At 30.6% G+C, this 20,247-nt stretch overlaps 3 protein-coding genes across 3 annotated transcripts; all 3 read right to left on the reverse strand.

Annotated features, from left to right (window-relative positions):
• Positions 1 to 34: 34 nt before the first annotated feature.
• Positions 35 to 4,576, reverse strand: LOC111039275 (charged multivesicular body protein 1b). The gene is made up of 5 exons (XM_022322709.1): positions 4,365 to 4,576; positions 3,605 to 3,726; positions 2,308 to 2,430; positions 505 to 725; positions 35 to 423 (listed from the first exon to the last, which is right to left on the reverse strand). Exons 1-5 carry the CDS (start codon positions 4,378 to 4,380, stop codon positions 306 to 308), a joined length of 600 nt encoding a protein of 199 aa, XP_022178401.1. The 5' UTR covers positions 4,381 to 4,576; the 3' UTR covers positions 35 to 305.
• Positions 4,577 to 7,122: 2,546 nt separating this feature from the next.
• LOC111039272 (endoplasmic reticulum metallopeptidase 1-like) lies at positions 7,123 to 19,959 on the reverse strand. The gene is made up of 2 exons (XM_022322702.1): positions 18,796 to 19,959; positions 7,123 to 9,954 (listed from the first exon to the last, which is right to left on the reverse strand). The coding sequence occupies exon 2, from the start codon at positions 9,941 to 9,943 to the stop codon at positions 7,322 to 7,324; it is 2,622 nt and encodes an 873-aa protein (XP_022178394.1). The 5' UTR covers positions 9,944 to 9,954; positions 18,796 to 19,959; the 3' UTR covers positions 7,123 to 7,321.
• LOC111039271 (histone-lysine N-methyltransferase ASH1L) lies at positions 10,824 to 18,410 on the reverse strand. Its single transcript, XM_022322701.1, has 2 exons — positions 17,122 to 18,410; positions 10,824 to 15,933 (listed from the first exon to the last, which is right to left on the reverse strand). The coding sequence occupies exon 2, from the start codon at positions 15,723 to 15,725 to the stop codon at positions 11,205 to 11,207; it is 4,521 nt and encodes a 1,506-aa protein (XP_022178393.1). The 5' UTR covers positions 15,726 to 15,933; positions 17,122 to 18,410; the 3' UTR covers positions 10,824 to 11,204.
• Positions 19,960 to 20,247: the final 288 nt, after the last annotated feature.

Here is a 20,247-nt window from a genome sequence, read left to right on the forward strand (position 1 = left end):
AATGTATAATATATATAAAAATAAATAATGCTAATAAAAATTATAATACTATAATAATAAGATGACAGTATGTATCCAAAAGAAACAAATAGACTTTTCTCTTGCATATTTAGAATGTTGGTTATTCTAAAACAACATAATATGTATAGTTATCATCATAACATATATTATGAAAATTTAATTTTTTTAATGGATACAAATAATATGAGAACTTTTGGTAAGTTCTACAACGGTTTGACCTAAAGCGTTGAACTATAAATCAAAATTATAATTTGAGTCAATATTATAGTTGTTGGTTTGTTCTTTTATTCAGCTTGTCTGAGACGAGCTAAACGTTGTGTAAGCTCATCTTGTTCTGTTGTAGTAGAAGATAAAGAACTGATACTTTGAGGATTGGTAGGAAGTTCCAATTTTAGTTCCAATCTAAAAAGTATCAATGTGATATAAAATATTTATGCACATACATAATATATATAAAGTTTGAGAAAAATATCAATTGTTTACCCAGCTTCATCAGCAACTTGCTGCAACAAATTTTCAACATCCCCTTGAGGCACAGCAGTAGTAGTACTTTGAGACATGGTATTATCCATGTAAGAACTTTGTACATCTAAATCTTCAAATTGGTTTTCAAATTTGTCCATCAATGAAGAAATTTTTTCAAGATTCATAGATTTCATTGCTGCATCCATTGCTTTTACAACACCTCCCATACTTTGAGTCACCTAAATATTTAAATATTGATTAAGGTCAATAAATTAAAAACATGAAACATAATATTTCATTTTATTTTATTTTTGTATAAATATTTTTTTTAGTAGGTTCATACTTTCAATTTACTACAACACATCAATTTAATTTCACTACTTTATTTATAAGAAATAAAACTATAACTATTATTTTGTTTAACTGTGTAAAGAATATTCAAATTCAGCCAATGGTAAAGGAAATTTGTTTTATATTTTTTGATAGAAGCCATAACTATTTAATATGCAGCCTTGAGAAAACAATTTATTTGATTTTTATTTATAGATCAATAATTAACAAATACCAATTGGTATGCTATTAATTGAAATAAATATTTTTTTAAATGTTTTTCAAACATTTTAAGTCAATATATTACAGTTATTATAATTCTAGAATTAAAGTTAAGTAATTAGTATTTATGATACTCATGACTGTATCATGACGTATTTTATTAGTCATTACAAACTGAGATGCAAACTATTTTATCTTTATTGGCCAAATAAATTGTATTGAATATGATTATAAGCCATTACATATTATTATGTATTTACAACACTTCAAAGTACCACATGAATTTAAGTCGCTAATAAATAAAACAAAATTATATACAACTTATACAAGGATTAATAATATTGTACGAGGCCTTTTTGACCTTTTTTGGTTATAAACACTATATAGAATTTAAACTAATGAAATATGCAAAATATTTCTAAAAATAAATGATTTGCTTTTAGACACAATAGTGTTTAGATATTTAGAGTGATTCCAGTTGAACGAATTTGACTTCTACTTTACAACTTCTTTACAATATAAAAAGTTTTAAAGCAAAAAATACAATTTTACAATTATACAAAGATTACAATAAATAACAATACAATTAATAGCTTTAAATACAAAGATAGATAGTTAATAATTTAACAAAAAAATAATAATAATCAAATTAATTAATAATTCATTATGAATATGATTTAGTTCCGTAAGTAGAAATAACTACTACAATGAATATGTGATATTTCAAAAACAAGAATTTAGAAAAGTAAGTTATATTTTATAGTTTGATATAAATGATCCATAACTAAAATACACTTATTTAGATAGTTAAGTAAAACAGAATGTATTAATATGGCATAGTGAACACACTCAGTGCAAACATATCAATGCAATGAAGTACCCAGCATGGGATAGTCTGGTCCTCCAAGTGGAGGGTTGAGCACTGGCAAAATAACTCTGTATTGTTCAAAATGCATATTGTTATGATACCATCACGAAATAAAAAGATTGTGATGACAGAGAAAACTTTAAAAAAATACTAAATGCTAGCATACGAAGAAGAAATAAGACAAAAATTAACAAAAAATCAAGAAGGTATGAGATCTAAAGCATTTAAAGATATTTTCAAAAATAGCCATTGCATTTTTTTGCTATTCTATATTATAAGCTTGATATAATATTATAAAATATTTTATTTTAACAAATCACAATAACAAAAAGGGTAAATAAACATTGGAGTGTATTTAAGAGATGTCATATGTGTCATAAATACATATATTTTAAGCTTACCTTTCTAGTGGTTAGAGCTCCTTGAACTCTTGAAGCAACTGCATCTACTCTAGCACTCATACGTAAATAGTTCAATGATTGACTCTTTTGTCTTATAGCATTTTCAGCATGTATGCGAGCAACCTAAAATAAATAGTATAAATTATTATTTATTTACATTTTAAACTAAAAATATATTGATTTGAATAAATGTAGACTTAACTTTCAATTGTTTGTTACACAATTTTGAAATTCATAGAATGGAATTATTATAGTTTTAATGTCTAAAAATAGTATTCCAAAGGAATTTGTTTGATATTACTAAAATCTAAAGGAATTAAAATAGAATAATTTTTATGCAATAACATATTGCACTTGTATATATACTTTCCTCTGCTAATATTTTAATAATAGCAATGGCATTTTAAATAACCCTATTAGAATAGGAATGTAAAAATGTATGAAATATTAAACTTTAAAATTAAAAATGTATTATAACAATTTTTTGATAAAAACAATCAAAGCCAACTGGCCCAGGGCTCAGAACTTTATGAAATCCATATTTGTAAGAAATTATTGCACTTTAAATAATATTACACACGTTTTTATTGCACATTTGTATGTAGATGGAACAATCAATTTTCAAACATAGTAAGTATTATTATTATTAAACATTTCATTATTATTAAAATTGATTTAATATCGATTTAAGTAAGTCACAATTTAGACATTAATTGCAAAAAGCACAGCGTGAATTGGGTACTATTGGATTACCGTAGTTAAAAAATGTAAAAAAATCAATTAAAACATATCTGTCTGGAATATAATGAATTAATTATTGTAGTAGAGATACTCTAAGTTAACAATGCCATTGTTAATTTTAATAGAAGTGTTATCTATTGACTAAAACTACATTTAAAATGTCTGTTCAGTATTTGAAGTATTATTACTTATGAATTTAAAATTTAAAAATGATTCTTTAAAGTTTTAAATTTAGATATTTTTACTTAGAACCCATCTATCTAGGCAGATCATTGTGTATTTGTAGAGTGAGCAGCAAAGAGTTATTTCTAACTTCAAAAAAATGTAAGTATATTTTATAGATATCAGTGACTGTCACCCATACCAAGCTACAATAATATCCGACCCAATATATAATTTATACACTTTATTTAACCTTGGGTATTAAATCATAATGTAATAATCGGTTATTTGCGGGGTTATTTGTTTTTTATTTTGGGTTAGTTAGATACACATTATCATAAGCGATTAAAAAATATATAATATAATATAAGTATATAAAATATAAATTATTTACCTCCATATTACCCTTTTGTATAGCTTTCTTTGTTTTTAATTTTTCAGCCTTTTCTTCTTTTTCGCATTTCTTGGAGTTTCTTTCTAATTCTTTGACTGCAAACTTCAAGTTAAATAAATGATCTACACAACTTTATAAGGAAAATTATGCCTTATAGAATCAATCTCAATTGAACATACCTAAAACAAGGATAATCCTTATATTATACTAACATATCTAACCTAACCAGACACTGATCCTTTAATCCACTACGCCTAATTGTCCATTATTGACTTACTCCGATGATGACTGATCCCTACACATTCAAATACAAGGCTATCAAATCTACACTCTTTAACACCAAAAAGCACTATACAAAGTACAAAACGAGTAAACGACAGTACATTGTATCCAATCCACTGTAAGACTGATAGCGAATAACTCAAACAGGGTTTTTACATATCGAAAAGTACCGGACCAAAGGTGATGACCATATCCAGCCCGTTCAGGTATTCATTTACAACAAACATGACATATAGCTAGACGCTCAAACTCGACTTTCAAACATTCCCATCTTCGAAACGATAGCGCCAATGCGCAATACTTTTCATGTCTTGACTGACCGTAGATGTTTGACACAAACAGCCAACAGGCATTTCTTGTATATTTTTAACGATTAGACAGCCAAGATCATCGTCAGCGACTCTTTGTCATGGGTAACATCAGACGGGACTGCTAGCTATAGTACAAATATTATTAAAATTTCGTCATAAAAGGATACTCTCCATAGCTGCCATTTCAAACGCCAAAAGAACAATAGTGACCAATAGTTAAGCAGAATAAAAAGGAAATATTTGACACTTGTAGAACAGTAATACTACTAATATAATTTATGTAACAACATAAGGAAAGTTTAAAGAAAAATATTATTATGAAAGGACTAAAGAAGTATCTTAAGATAACAATGGATTATAGTATCACAGTGAAAATAACACAATCATGTATTTTCATCCTGATAACGTTCGATGACATCATCTCGAATTATCAATTATGTAGCAGCAGGCTGCGTCACTGCTATTATTCCGTATTTCTGTGATTGTCTTCTGGCCTATTACAGATAAATCGTAATATGAATTATGATTCATTCAGTCCACGGGGTACGGACTATTGACTATATAAGCACTATCTTAGACCGTTATTCTATCGTATTTGTAAAAAATTTGAAAAAAAAAAACTTAAAAAAATTAGATTTAGACTAATAGAGAATTGGTTTGTATCTTAGTGTGTCTATACGTTTCCAAACTTCGAATCATAGGCTTATAATAAGTCTATGCTTCGAATAATAATAAACTTGGTACTACACTAATGCCTAGGTGGATTGAATCCACCTTGAGCTTAGATCATATACTTGTATCATATTTATTTATTTCGCGCTTGTTTATTATGATCTAAGACCTTTAATAATACCATTGATTTTGATCAATAATAGTACGGTTCTGGGCTAAACTCATTAAACGCCAAATAATACGTTATTTGTTTGAATGCAAACTGTTGTTGTTACTTGTATGTAGGTATTTGTGTTTTGTACTTTTGTAGGTACCCGAGCATAACATTTCAGTTTTCATAAAGGAACCACAACGTTTGCAAAAGTCGATACTAGTTCAATTATAATTTATCATTCTGAATAATGAAATATGAATTGAATTTATTCTGTGACCAAAATTTAAAACATTCACACGATAGCGTATTGGTATTTGGTACATAAGCAAATTGAAGAATACAAATTCCTCACCCAATGAAAACATTTTAGGAATACCTCAGCATTTTTCAATGAAACTGATTATATTGTTAAAACGTATAATTCTGTAAAAATAACGAAACAAAATTTCGTTATTTTTTTTATAAATGGCAATAAATACAATTAGTATAGGAGGTATTTTTAAGAGTTTTACTATACTTATACATTTCCTAAAAATTAAAATATGTTCATAGCATAAAAAAAACTGTCAATAAGTAAAATATAAAATAGGTATATATTATTATAAATGTATGAGAGTGATTGCTAAAAGTCAACTATTTTAACCATAGTCCTTCATAATTATTTTATTCTGTGTGTTAATATTTATAAGTTATAACGTTCTAACATAATAGCTATTTTAAAGTGAAAACTAAAAGTAATTATCATTTATTATTACAATTTTAAATATTATAAATTATTAGCATACCCGAATTAGGATAATTTTGGGGCCGGGACCAAAATATAATAATAATATGTCCATTATTCATTTGTTATAGGAAACGTATTACCCGCCGAGGGGGGGGGGGTAGGTTAGGTTAGTCACTATAGTCTATAATAGGTACTTACCTATTTGGATATTTATGACATAAGCAATTTCAATAATAGTTTTAAATTATATATAGGTACCTATTAAAAAAAGGTCTTGAAAAAAAAAATAGAAATTATTATACCTACATAGAAATGAACTCTTGAAGTATGAACGATGAATCATGTACCTATAGGTAGGTATTTGAAATTCATTTGTACGTCATGACAAGAAACAATATGACTGCGCACGTGACTATTATATTATTATTATATTTGTACATTATACGGCAGTACGCTATAATAATTATCATTTGCGTATATTAAAATGTTATTATTTTCTATAAAATAGTAGCTCAGACTACTTTGACATTTCTTTATATAACATGCGAGCTTTAATTTGTGTAGCCACGAGTTATGGATATTTTAAAATTGTAGAATGTTTGCACATCTTAAAATACTCATAACTCGCTTTAAAATTAAAATATAATAAAAAGCCTAAGAGGATGCCCTCGATAATATTATCTTGGCTTTATATTTTATAAAAGGTCAATTCTCTCAATTTTGTTGAGAAAAAAAATTCATCACACTTTGGAGTTCGAATTGTGTAAAAACTAATAGAACCTTGTACAGCGAGACTGGTCACAGAAACTGTTTAAGTGATCCATAAAATATAATTATTTTTAATTATTAATGTTATGGTGATATCAAAAAGAATCAATCACCTTTTTTTATACGACTCTCAAGTACAAAAAAGTTCACTTTACCAGCCGTATAAAGTATGCCTAAATAAATTATAGGGCATAGGCTTTCTAGAATTTACCTTTTTCGAATTAAAATCTAAGTAAATACCGAATTACTAAAATGAAATTGGTCAGCAAGATAAAATCAAATAACAAATTACCATTTTTTTTTCAAACATAAGTATAAAACAGTTAATTGATAATTTATTAAACATATTTTGATCAGGCATTATACATATTATTTATCTATTATTTAAACAAATCCAAATCATAAAAGTTTAAAAATTATTTATAAATACATAATAATATTATATTACCTATAATAAATGCAATTTCACCATCACACCATATGCATGTACAGTATTATTAAATAAAATAATAAATTAATAATATGCCATCCGTACAATCAAAACCCTATATATATATATATTAGGCAAAAGGTATAACTTTATAAATTATAACTATTACCTATACAATATTGATAATAAATTAATTAGGTAACTATATTTAATATTATATTTTATTTGAGCTGAAAAAGGTTGAAAGTGAAAATATATTTTTGAAACAATAGGTAGGCATAGATACATAGGAAACATATGCCTCGTATAGAGTTTACCTACATAAAATGATATGTATGATAAGTATACTTATTCAAGTCCCAAGTTTATTGATTTAGTATACAAACGCTTCAACGCTGGCGACTGCAACATTGACGTGCACCCAACTCGGAAACGAGGAGACGAACGATCGGAATTCGTCACCCAACACCATGTCCTTGTGTATTACCCAACTGTACGCCAATGTGACGTTGAGAGACATTTCACCAAAGCCACGGTCGCATTCGTGTTCCAACCAAAAGCTCCACACATTCTGCGGGCCACCAGCCGCCGTACCCGCCCCCGACGAGTGCTTTATCACGTACACGTCATTTCCCATCCAACTGGTGGCCACTTCAGGTTGTCCCGAGAAACTCCAGTTCTTCAACCTCGTGCCGGGATAAGGGCTGACGTACACGTTTACCCTCTCCGGCCCGGTTACGTTGAACACGATCCGTCGCCGTCGCTCGTCGTTCTCGAGTACGGCCACTTGGGCCGTGGCCGCGGACCGCTGAGACACAGGCGCCGGTCGACCCGGCAGCCAACCGGTGTGATGCGCTAGCGACCCGGTCACCGGTGAGCCACACATCAGTTCGCTGGCGCAATCGATGCGGGCCGCGTTAGGCACGTGGTCGGCGACCGTTCGCGGACCCTGCCGGTCCCAGTTGACGATCAGGTAACCGGAGTCGTTGTACCGGACACCACCGCCGAAATGGTGGAACAAGCGTTGTGTGTGTATCAGGTCGAGCCGCTGCTCGGTCTTGGAGCTAGAGTATGGGAACCCGATTGGCCGAAAGGCGACGATGGCCACGGCCATCATCAGTACCGCGGCGCCTAGGCCAGCCAAGGCATGGCGCGGCCTATTCACCAGTGCGATGGCCGGCGCCAGGTGACCGACAGTGGCGTACGCAGACATGGCCATCAGCGTGCCGATTACGTAGTCGGGGTTAATGTTGGGCCCGAGGCGTCCGGAGATCGGCACGAACAGCGACGCGAACATTTGCGTCAGGTACAGCACGAAAGCGACGGGCACGAACAGCGACGCCGCGTATCCCGCTATCCAGACAGCTGGTGTCCGGCCGGCGTTCAGTATGCCCAACGTGCAGCTGGCGGCCGACGGCCACAGCACCATGACCGCGAACAGGTAGCTGGAACGCAGACCAGCCATGGTGGCGACGAACAGCAGGGTCGTCCAGAACAGCTGAACGCCGTTGAGCATCGTCACTGTCCATTCCGCATCGGTCCTGGATCGGATTTTCGGGTAGTAAGCCGCCACGGTCAATATTGACCATGTCGCGGTGCCGAAGTACACCAGCAGGTTGGACCGGTTGCTGTACCAGCTCATCGAGCACCCGAGTCGGTCCAGCGCGAACGCTACCAGCAGACACGACAGTATAGCCGCCACGATCGTGCAACCGGGACTCACGATAGCCGTCAACAGGTGCATGCTGTATTCGCGGCGGTTCATCCCGACCGTCGTGAATTTCAGCGACAGGAAAATCGAGAAAAAGGACAACAGCACGATTATGAAGTTGGCGAACGCCCCTGAGAGTTCCGTATAGGAAAGCATGTACACGCCGAACACGTCGAAGAATACGTACTTGGTTTTGGTGCTGTTCGTCACGTTGTGCGTGGACATTGCTTTGGCGAGCGCGAACAGGTTTTCACCGGTGTTTTGCAGCACGGCCGGTTCGATTTGATCCAAATTATCGTATTTCGTGTGATAGACGTACCCGTTTTTGTAATGCGCCAGATCGAGACCGGACATGTTTCCGAAATCTCTGAATATCCTAAAATCCGTGTCCGACGGTATTATGCCCGATTGAAATAATTCCTCGCCAATCACTTGCCCGTACGGATGGGGAACGGTGCGGGCGTACAAATCTACCAAGTACGAGTCCGACTTTGTGGTCTGGAACAATATTTCTCGGCCACCTGCTCCACAACTGTCGAGATTTATCACGTGTTTTGCACTCTTGGACCAAGGGTGTTGAGTGACAAACCCGTGGGAAGCTTGAAGCATTATTTCTTCACCACCGTTAAATAAAAAAATTATAGGTCTCCTGAGATGTGGGGTTTTCACTAAAATTCGTAAAAGTTCTACCATCACAGCACAGTTCACACCGTTGTCACTTACACCTGGCCCGGCCGGAACTGTATCATAATGACAATTTAGCAAAATGGCATCGTTTGTGCCTTGCTTAGGATCTAATTTAACAACAATATTTTGTAAGCCTTCATAACTTAATAAATACTTCCAATTTTTCATATTTAGAATAAACGAACCACTAACTTTCTGATTGTACATTGCAATATCATTGACATTGCCTACTTCGTTTGTAATGTCATTAATTTCGGTTTCTATGAGATTAAAAGCTAATTTTTCATTCTCATAACTACCAACTGGCCTTGGACCCAAATTTGCTAGTTTAATTAATGTGGACATGGCGCGTTTAGAGACAAAATCATTATTGGTCGAATTATTTGTTTCGACGGGGGGTAATTTGTTGTCCATGTAATAAACAAGCACATTTAAAATTATCAATACGGTCAGTGAAACTAAAAGAGTCGGTACGGCGGAGAGACATTTTTGATTTCTGATATCTTCATCCTTAGAATTGCTGGATTTTTCATCAACTTGAAACGTTTCCATTTGTTGATTGTTGTCGGCCCTATTACCTCGATGACGCAGCTCCATTCAATTTTATCCTGTACAAAACACATATAACGCTAGAAACCCCTATCATTAAATATATATTTTCTTGGTTAGTAAAAATGTCTCACATGACCTTTCATTTGTGTTTTTGATTAGGTAGTGAAATTATTAATAAATAATAATAGATAAGCAACGGCATGAGCCGATATGAAATAATTGCTTTAGTAGCTTTATCAGTTGAACGATAAAAATTAATTGAGCTAGACTTGAACTATTTTCTTTCGCTTGGATTACTTGTGAATGATTGTAACTTCCTATATACATTCCAAATGTTGGTTATTGATTATAAAAAAGGCGATGTATGGTATATTTATTTTTTAACAACTTATATTATATTAAAATATTGTATGCATCTACCAATCAATAAATATGAATCTTTCTCGTCTAACTTTTAATTTGAGCTAATATCGAACATAATAGAATATAAAAATTATACACCAATAATTAGTTTAATTTGAAGTATAAAGTTAGGTATAATTATTTTGTTGTTAAAAGTGTTCACATTCAAATATCGTATTGAGTACTGATATAAAGTATCAGCAACATTTCATACCGGCTCATTTTTCAAATTTAGTATTTTGATTTTTTTATATAGGGCTGAGTGAAATGTACACCTAATCTCATTGAGTAATAATAATTAAACCTTGTATAAGAGTTATTTAAAATATAATAAAATTAATAAAATGCATAAATATGTTTTAATACATAAGCATACACGTGTATTAACAGTTAAAATATTTAATATACAATTTTTAAATTCTCTTATAATTTAAAATTAAAATGCAAGTTTTTTTAATAAGAAAATACTTTGTAAATTATACTTATAAATAAAATTAATAATAAATATAAAAAGCAATAACAATTAAGAACACATTAAAAATATTGTTTTACAAATGGTATTTACTCAACTATAGCTATAAGGTAATTTTATGGTATATAAAATAAGAATATAACAATTCATTTGAAACAATACATCACATTTTGCAATTTAACAAAATCACAGTTCATTTTGATTTTATAGAATACTAATTAAATATAAAATATATATCATAAATTAAGTAGTTATATAAATAAAATTACACAAATGTAAAGAGTGCTCAAGATAATTTAATTTAATTATTTACAAAATAAAATTGTGAATAACCTAAAATTAAAATTAACTTTATTTATTATGACACACATTCCCGGATTAGCTTAACTAGGTACTTTATAGTTATAATAACAGTAAAATAATACTTGATTATTATAATTCTAAGAAAGAAGGTTTTTTTCTATGTCTTCTACCAGGTTCAAGTAAATACGTAATATCAACTTTTTCTTCTTCTGGCAAATTTGACAGCAACTGTGTTAAAAGTGTATCCAACCTTTGTTTTTTTATTGAAAATTGAGCTTTGGATAATTTTTTCGAAGTTTGAATAGTTTCTATATGTCGTGGTCGAGGCGTTGTAGCACTATTGGTTACTTTTACCATGAGTCCATGAGGTGCAAATGTTCTTGCTAATTTCAGTTTTTTATCATACTTTTCAAAAGCATAACTTTTGGTACAAATTGGAGGATTTTTTGACTTATTCATTTTTGCAAACATCCGTGCACATTTGTCTACTCTGTACTCACATATATAAAGATGTTTATGTTCAGAGCCAATAGGATAACCCTTGCTATATGTAGAAGGATCAAGAACCCAACACCTACCCATAATAAGATCTAATGAAATTTTTTCATAAATAGGGACTCTGACAACCTCATTAGGGTAAAATTTCCGTGTTGGTTCATGGTATGTTTCATGTGGTCTAAGATAATGATGCCCAAAAGAAAAACGCTCACCAGATTCATTTTTCCACAATCGCTCTACTCTAAATATATCACAATCCGAATACTTAAAATTTTTTATAGTTTTATAAGAATGTGATTTACCACTTTCAGGATTTGTAATATCTCTAAGTACATAAACTGTATCATTTACTCGAATTTGTAAATCGTCTCTCATTAATGTTAAATAATGAACTTCAGAGGGGTCAGCATAGCTAGGTGGTGTAGGTAATTGTATTTCATAGTCAACTTCTCGGCGATCACAACGTTCACATAAGTAATATTCCACTTTTCCAGGATCAGCTTTAATACAATCACAGTGCTGCCACACCAAACAACGTTCACATTGAATCATCAAACCTTCTTCTTCATGCAAACCACAAATACACCGCACCACATCATCTTGATCACCACCAGGATTATTCTTTTCTGCTATAAAAGCTTCTGGAATAGGTTTTTCTAAAATGTTTTCAATTTTTGGAACAAATTCTATTTTGGCTAAATTATAAATCTTACGTAAACGAGTGGATATCACACCTAAATCTGAAGTTCGCCCATAATACTTCATATTGTTTGTAAGCAATTTCAAAATATCTGAATCAAATGCAATTACAGTATCATAAACACCTACTTCAATATTATTAGCAATTGTGGTTAAATCAATAGGTTCTGATATTTTTTGATAGTAATTTGGAGCTCTACGTTTAGATGGTAATGTTATAAATGGTGTGGCTAGTATTTCACCTGTCTCTTCTTTGGCATTACATATTATGTCAAAAAGTTGTTTAAATATTGTGGCCAACTTAGCCTTCTTTTCCATTTCAGGATCATTTTGAGCAGTTGCTAGTCGTCTAGTTCGTACTGAACAACTATTAGTTAGTGCATTCATTTGAGCTCTAAATACTTCAGTTTGTTTTGGTTTATTATCTTTCCCCCTTCGTTTTTTCCTTATTTTTTCTATTTTCATAAGGTTTCTATACAAACATATTTTATGTAGAAATATTAATTCTTTATCTTCTTTACTGATTACAATAGGTGCATTTGATACTTGTTTTTGTTGTATACTAACAATAGATAAAGACTTTTTAGGTGAAGTATTAGTATTAGGAGCAGCTTTTCTTGAACGATTTCTATTAGATGGTAGATGTTTTGAAACACTGGGAGATCTTATGGTAATTCTTTGGGTTTTTCCTCCAATTACACCTCTACATTTTAGAGACTTACATTTACATAATTGACCTTCATCTGGATTAAATAAGGAAAAATTATAGTCATAACATAATTCTTCATCGTGTTGTATTTTACGAAGAGCAAACAATGCCATTCTAAATAAACCATTCACACTCCATTTCTGCATTTCACAATTAGGCTCACAAGAATGATTTACAAATCTTGCTTCACCACCCATTCTATGACCATCAATAACTGATCCTCCGTCTAGCTTTAAGCAATAATGGTGAACGTCATTTTTATAGATGGATGTCATTCTATCTTTAAATGTTTGTTCACTTACTACTTCACCGACATACTCCAATAATAATTCACCACTTTTTACCTCTTCAGTAGTTTTAATTCCCCAACCTTTTTCTTCAGTCATAAATTTAACCAAGCCAGGAGCCCATTGTTGTGTTTGTAGACGTTGATTAGAACATTTTTCTTTACATGGGCAAAGTTCAGGTGAACATTCAGCAAAAATCATTCTATTTATACAATCATCTGTACAACCTTTACCTTCAGTTGGTACTACACAATTACATGCTTGTGCTTCATAAGTACAAATTGGTTTGAAATCATAATAAACATTTGTCTTTAACTTCCTATAGTTCCAAGACTGTATTGAATGCTTTTTATCGGGCTTCTTCTTCTGAGATTTTACTTCAATAATAGGGTCCGTTTTAGTTTTCTTAGGTAAACTTACACTAGATGCATCACTATCCTCTTTTTCATCTTTCTTTTTATCTTTTAACTTATTAAGAACAACCGCACGAATACTTCTCCTTTCTGGAGTAATTTCAATTTGTTCACTTTTTGGCCGCAGTTCAACAATTTTATGTTTAATAGATGTATTATCAGATACCATAAGGTCTGTACGTTTCTTCTTTTTTTTCTTTACAGGAAATCCAGTTCGGTTTATACATTTTTTTCTTTTCTTTAATTTTCCTATTGGACTTTCTTTTTCAGGTTTAATTAATTTCACTTTTTTTACATTAGTTTCATCTACCTTTTTTTTCAGTTGTAAGCTTGGCATTTCCACAGTTGGTACAAATACGCCAGCAGGAGGTTTCCTTGGTTTAGGTTCATCTCTTTTTTCACTATCTTTTGCTTTAACTTCTGGTATTGCAGAATTACTTCGTAAGCCTGACTTTTTCTTAACTTCAGACTTTACTTTAACTGTTTTAATTTGTTTATCAGATTCACTACCAGAATTTTCATCTCTAGATACATCTTCAACATATGTAACACCAGCACCCGTTGCTGATGTTATATGATAATGTCGCTTTTTTAATGGTAGACGTTGGTCATTAGTAGTTTCAGAATCTCTTGAAGTATCTGGAGATCCTTTTTTTCTTTTTTTATCAATATCATTATCGCTGTAACTTGTCTTATCAATTTTCCTTTTTTTACCAGATCTTTCTCTTTGTTTTGACTTCAATGAGCTAGATTTACCTCTGATATTTTCTGACATTTTAGATATATTTAAACATTGAATAAATAAAGCAACCAGGTTTTCCATTTCAGCTATAAATTTTGGATTTAATGTCTTCTTACGTTTTTTTTTCTTTTTCTTACTCTTTTTCTTTCTTTTATGGACTTTAATTTCTTTTGGAGGATCATAATCTAAACTCTTTGTTGTTGGACTATTTGGTTCTAAAAGGGGAGGCATCTTTTTAGGACGACCAGGTCCACGCTTAAAATTAGCTGACAATTTGGGCAAAACGTTTTGTGTGTTTGTATTTCCTTTATCACATTTTGTCACAATTGCACCTTTTGGTCGCCCTCTGCCTCTTTTTATAACATTTTCTTTTTGTTTACTAATAACAGTTTTGTTTTCTAACGAATGTGCATTAGTTTTACAATTAGGTTTTTGTATCACGCTTTCTGTTTTCTCCACAAAGTCTTTTAACAATTTTGAAGAATAAGCTGGTTTTTTATTTTCATCTTCAGAAGAATTGTTTAAACGTATAATTGCATCATTCACAACACAATCTTTGATTTCTATGTCACTTGAGTCGCTACTGTCACTTAAATTTTTTGGTTGAACATCATCAAATCCAGTAGAAAAACTTTGATTTTGAACATCAGATAAAATTTCAGCTAAGTCTTCCTGATTAATGACTTGTAAATGTTCAGGTTCTAAATTTTCAAGCTTGTCGAGTTCTGAACTCGAAGAAAATGTTTTTTTTGGTTCTTCCTGCCAAAATTCTTTTTTTTTTGATCCATCACTAGAAGTACCATCATAAATTGGTTGCTTCACAAAATGAGTTGATTTTGAAGAAGAGCTAGATTCATCACTAGAACTTGAACTTGAATGTGAATGTGAGTCAACTGAATCTTTAGTTCTTTTTTGTTTGTCCAGTCCTTTCCTCTTTGACCAAGGTAAATATGACGAAAATGAAGTATCTGACGAGTCATCAATGTTATCATCATCGACTGAAGAGTAACCAAATTTTTTAGTGCAATATTTTTCTTTTTCAGATTCAGATTCAGATTCTGACTCTGATTCAGAGAAATCTACCACTTGGTTAGTTATAGTGTTATGAGATGTCTGAATAGGATCTTTAATAGCATCCATATCAACTGTTGAAGGCAAGTCTTCTAAATCAGAATCATGTGCTGGTTGATGAATAACAGCACTCCAAGCAGAACTGCTTAGAAGATCACCACAGACTTTACTTACAGATTCGTTACTTTGCCCTGAACTATTCATTGTAGTTGGGTTGCTTATTAAAATCATAATAAAGACATATTTTACACTTAAATCTAATGAGAATCTTTTTTTAAGTGCACATTTTCAACATATTCATGTTATTAAACAATATAAACAAATGATTGACAAAATTATATGACAATGATGAGACGTTTGTTATGATTAATGTGATGAACTTACTGCTTCAGCGCTTTATGAAAATAATAACAGTTCACCAACTCAACTTCAGTAAAATCTGAAAAATATATTTAAATGTTTCAATAAATATAAAAACATAATACAATTTAATTAGAAATAAGTAGATATAAATTTAAGATTGTACCAACACAAAATTCTAATAATGTATTAAAATGTTACATTACTTTGGTGATGTGGTCTAACCACTAAGTTCCCATTACAAGAACAAGCAATTGGTAAAGCAATGGCGTAGCTTGGATAATTTTTTTTCTAGATATTCCTTACCTATCATGGCTGGACTAAGAGGTGACAGAGTTTTACCCCTCAAACAATTTAGAAATCTACACAAAATAGAAACACTATATACGAGTTCTCAACATTTTGTAATAGAATTTTAAACATTAGGGTAAAGTTTGTACTGCCTATTGTATATTAAAATGTGTACACCTTTAATTATTCCTATGCAACACAAATATTTGAATAATTAATTAGTAATTACATGAAACGCAGAGATAAACAATAATAAAGATATATAAAAAAAATATATAATAAAAATAATAAGTTATAATAAATAATAAATAATAGTTTAAAAATAGAGCAAATTAATATCTTCGCTCTTACTAGATAATGATTACACCTATGGATATAAAGTAAGGTACTACAAGCCCAAACTGTAATCTGTTTTTGTGTACTATATCATGGGCATCGCAAAACATAACTAATTTATTTGCTCACAATGCTTTTGATATGTTATGTTTTGTATTTATAACATTTTTTGTACATTTATAATTTTTATTACGTTTTTAACTAATATCACGTTCTATGTTAAAAATTAATTATGTTCCACAATGATAAGGTATTATAGCGTTATGTTTCGTAATAATACACATTCATAATGTTATATTATTTTTAATTGTTATAGGAAGGTACACAATAACTAACATACAATATGGGTTATCATATATTTTTAAAATATATTATAGAGTAGGCTAATGAACACATATATGCATTTGAATAACAGAGAAAAATATCTGACTATTAAATCTGTAAAGATTAAAGATGTTGTAATTTAAATATGTAATAAATGTGCACAAAATCGTGTTTAATTGCACGTATTTGAATGTATCTATGATTTAAAGTTATGAAAATATAAACTATTACGCGTATTAGGTCTACACAGGAGTACAGGACGGATAAACATCTTAGAATCTTTCATAAATATTATATTATATTGAGTGTTACTTACTTGTAGATCAAAATATGCTCGTTCGGAAAGTCATCAGAATAATATTCCAATTATGCGCCAACAGGCAGTACTATTAAACAATAAATTGATAGAAATAGTTTTTAGAAATTATCAATTTTCTCTTCGTTGACATATTTGTCATTTGTTTGGTTATCCGTACATTATTATTATTATTATTCACGATTCCGTTATCAGTAACACATGGAAATGGCGAAAAGCGTCTCTCCATTTGAAACTGTGGGTAATTAGTTATATAGCAGTCCGGTAGTCGTTGAAACTTGAATTGTTCATATTATTTTGTCGGCGGTCGTGTTATTTGACCGCAGCTGTCGGGTCTAGATCATCCGAACAACCGTAAAATACACACAATACCTAAACGCTTGATTGCCGAGTTAATGACGTCCATTGATTCGCAACCGAACTCGATTTATAATTTATATATTATTATTCATATCAAATTAATTTATGCACGTTTGCTTACAGTACGTTTCTTGTCAAATAATGCTCTTATCATTATTAACGTTTATGTTTATTATCAATGTTTTTACTTTTTATCGTTACTCCTTTGACTCGTTGAAGACTATTTGACCAATTCACAATTGACTTATTTTTTACGCTCTCCGACCATACTATGTCAAAACATATTTTAGAAGACCAAAGTTCAAAATACTTCAAACTAAACTTAGTTTATATGGTCGAAAATTACGCTCACATTATACGCTATAAAGGTGTACTTATCCATGTCCGTCGTGTTGTAGACTGTAAACTGTAGACACCTTATTAAAATACTTCAAAATGTGCAGGAAGTTTGAGTTTGGTGTTAGGTGCTTACTGTACTAGTGTCTGGTTTTATTGGAAAATGTATGTTGAATAATCTTACTTATACTTTGGTAAATTTAATTGTTGTTCATCTGTAGGCACTAAGTAATAAATAACATAACATAAACACACCTTTTTAAGGCTATGGCACTAGGTATGTTATTTTAATGCTCATATAACTTTTAAAATTAATATATTAAAAAAATACACAGAAAATGTTACATTTTAAGTACAGCTGTGATAATGCATTGTTCAGTTCAATTCAATGTTAAAACTAATGAAACTAGGAGAGAACTGCTGAAGAGAAGATACCGTAAATTTGCTGTTATGCACTTGTAAGGTGAAGATAGAATCAACAAATGTGGGTGTGCTCTTAATACATAACATAGTTGATATTATTTATGTTAGAATGCTGTATTAACTTCTAAGTATAGGGTAAAGATTTTTAGGTTCAATAAAAGTTGAAATATGATGCTAATATTCTCTAAAAAAAAAACGAGCAAAATACTTAATAATCGACGAACAACAAAATATACAAGCTTAAAGTTTTTTTCTCTTATGAAAATTTAAAAGATGACTATTTAATTTATTGTAAAGAATAAAAAATTGTATAAAGTAAGTTTCTAAATTAAAAGTAAATAAGTATTTTTTTTCTCACTATTCAAAAAATATTAGATACCAAGATATGGTAAAGATACAAAATATTCTGTAACGCCTGAAATATTTTTAAATATTAAAAAAATACTTTTTTCTGATAACTTTTTGGTCAACGAATCTTCAAGATACGACAACAAAACATCTATCTTGATGTGTTATTACAAATAAAAATAAAAGTAATTAATGCTTCATACTTACATTTTTTAGAAATGAAACATAGTCTGAGAAAATTGGCGACGATCGCTGATATTATATTATAAATAATACAGTAGGTAATAGCTAGTAGCTACTAGGTACTCTTATAACTTATAAGCTATAAATTTTAAAAAAAACATCTAAAACAGACACACAGGGCAGTAGAGTTGTCAACAGTCAACATCTCTGTAATAAACTATTTTTAATTAAAAAAACATTTTTTACTTGCATTATTGCTAAAAGGTATATTTAATTTCTGTCTAACATAGATTATTTAGTATTATCTATGACTTCTAAATATTTTGCATACTTCACGAGTGAGTCATTTCATTAAAAATTGCATGTTTCTTACTACACTATAATAGGTAGGTATTTCATTGAATATTTTGTGCCTATATTTAGTTCCTTTGAGTCCGTGTTGATAGTACTTTTTTAACCCCTTTTTTTCATCTGAATCTATTTTAATAAAAATAAATACCATATAAAAAAGTAACTGTACAGCATAATGGTATTTAAGTCTTAATACATGTACATACCAATGCCAGTTGTTCAATCAAATTATTTATGGATATTGGTATAATTAAATTGATGTTATAATTTAAATTAAAGAATGGTTGGTATCTATATTATAAATTTATTATTAGTTAGCATAATTTTTATTGATACAAATATTTTATAAATTAATCTTTGTTATTAGATTGCAACTTTGATTTACAATTATTAACAACAGTAAAAAACCTTATATTGTTCAGGCAGTGCCTCTGAAAGTTTTGCCCAATTCTATTGGATTTTATTACATATACCTAGTAATTATTGTTATGTCAAATATTAAGGAGTTACCCAAGGTTTGTGTTTAAACCCTATACTATTTTTAATCTATATGAACTCAATACTGGCATGATTATTGAAAGGTAAATTATTGATGTTCACTGATGATATAGTTCTAGTTAATGTCTAAGATAATAGGTACAAATTAAAACAAACTGTCAAAATGGTCTCATAATATATACATGAGTGGATGGAAAAAATCTATTATTGCCTAACAAAGAATAAGTATACATGCCTGTAGTCACTATAATCACTCACAGCCTCTTGCTGGATATAACTTAATAATACATAAATAATATATTACTTCAATGACCATATATTCTAAAATGTTTGTTAATTTAAGATGATATAATATAATTTATAATTGAAATTTACTTGTATACAATTTAAATTATGATACAAATTCCATTGTAAAACAAATTAGGTACCTACATAATATAACTAGAAACTCCATGTATCAAATATTATCTTACTTCAATTGATATATTGTATTTGTATACACATAGTGGTCGGGAGAAATGTGCTATAGTAGCACGTCACTTTATTTGTAGTGATTAATGTAGCATCGCTACTATACACCTTATATAGCAAAATACTAAAAGGTGCTAAAAATGCATATCTTGTTTT

This window comes from Myzus persicae, unplaced genomic scaffold, assembly GCF_001856785.1.
Source record: "Myzus persicae strain clone G006 unplaced genomic scaffold, MPER_G0061.0, whole genome shotgun sequence".
In the NCBI taxonomy this organism is placed as follows: domain Eukaryota; kingdom Metazoa; phylum Arthropoda; class Insecta; order Hemiptera; family Aphididae; genus Myzus; species Myzus persicae.

What these genes read in the sequence shown, in the direction of transcription:
- LOC111039275 (XM_022322709.1), bottom strand. An exon ending in TACAAAAGGGTAATATGGAG is followed by an intron (nt 2,431 to 3,604) that starts GTAAATAATTTA and finishes TATTTATTTTAG; the next exon opens with GTTGCTCGCATACATGCTGA. An exon ending in CAAGTTGCTGATGAAGCTGG is followed by an intron (nt 424 to 504) that starts GTAAACAATTGA and finishes GATACTTTTTAG; the next exon opens with ATTGGAACTAAAATTGGAAC.
- LOC111039271 (XM_022322701.1), bottom strand. Translation starts at nt 15,725, where the DNA reads ATGATTTTAATAAGCAACCCAACTACAATGAATAGTTCAGGGCAAAGT.
- LOC111039272 (XM_022322702.1), bottom strand. Translation starts at nt 9,943, where the DNA reads ATGGAGCTGCGTCATCGAGGTAATAGGGCCGACAACAATCAACAAATG.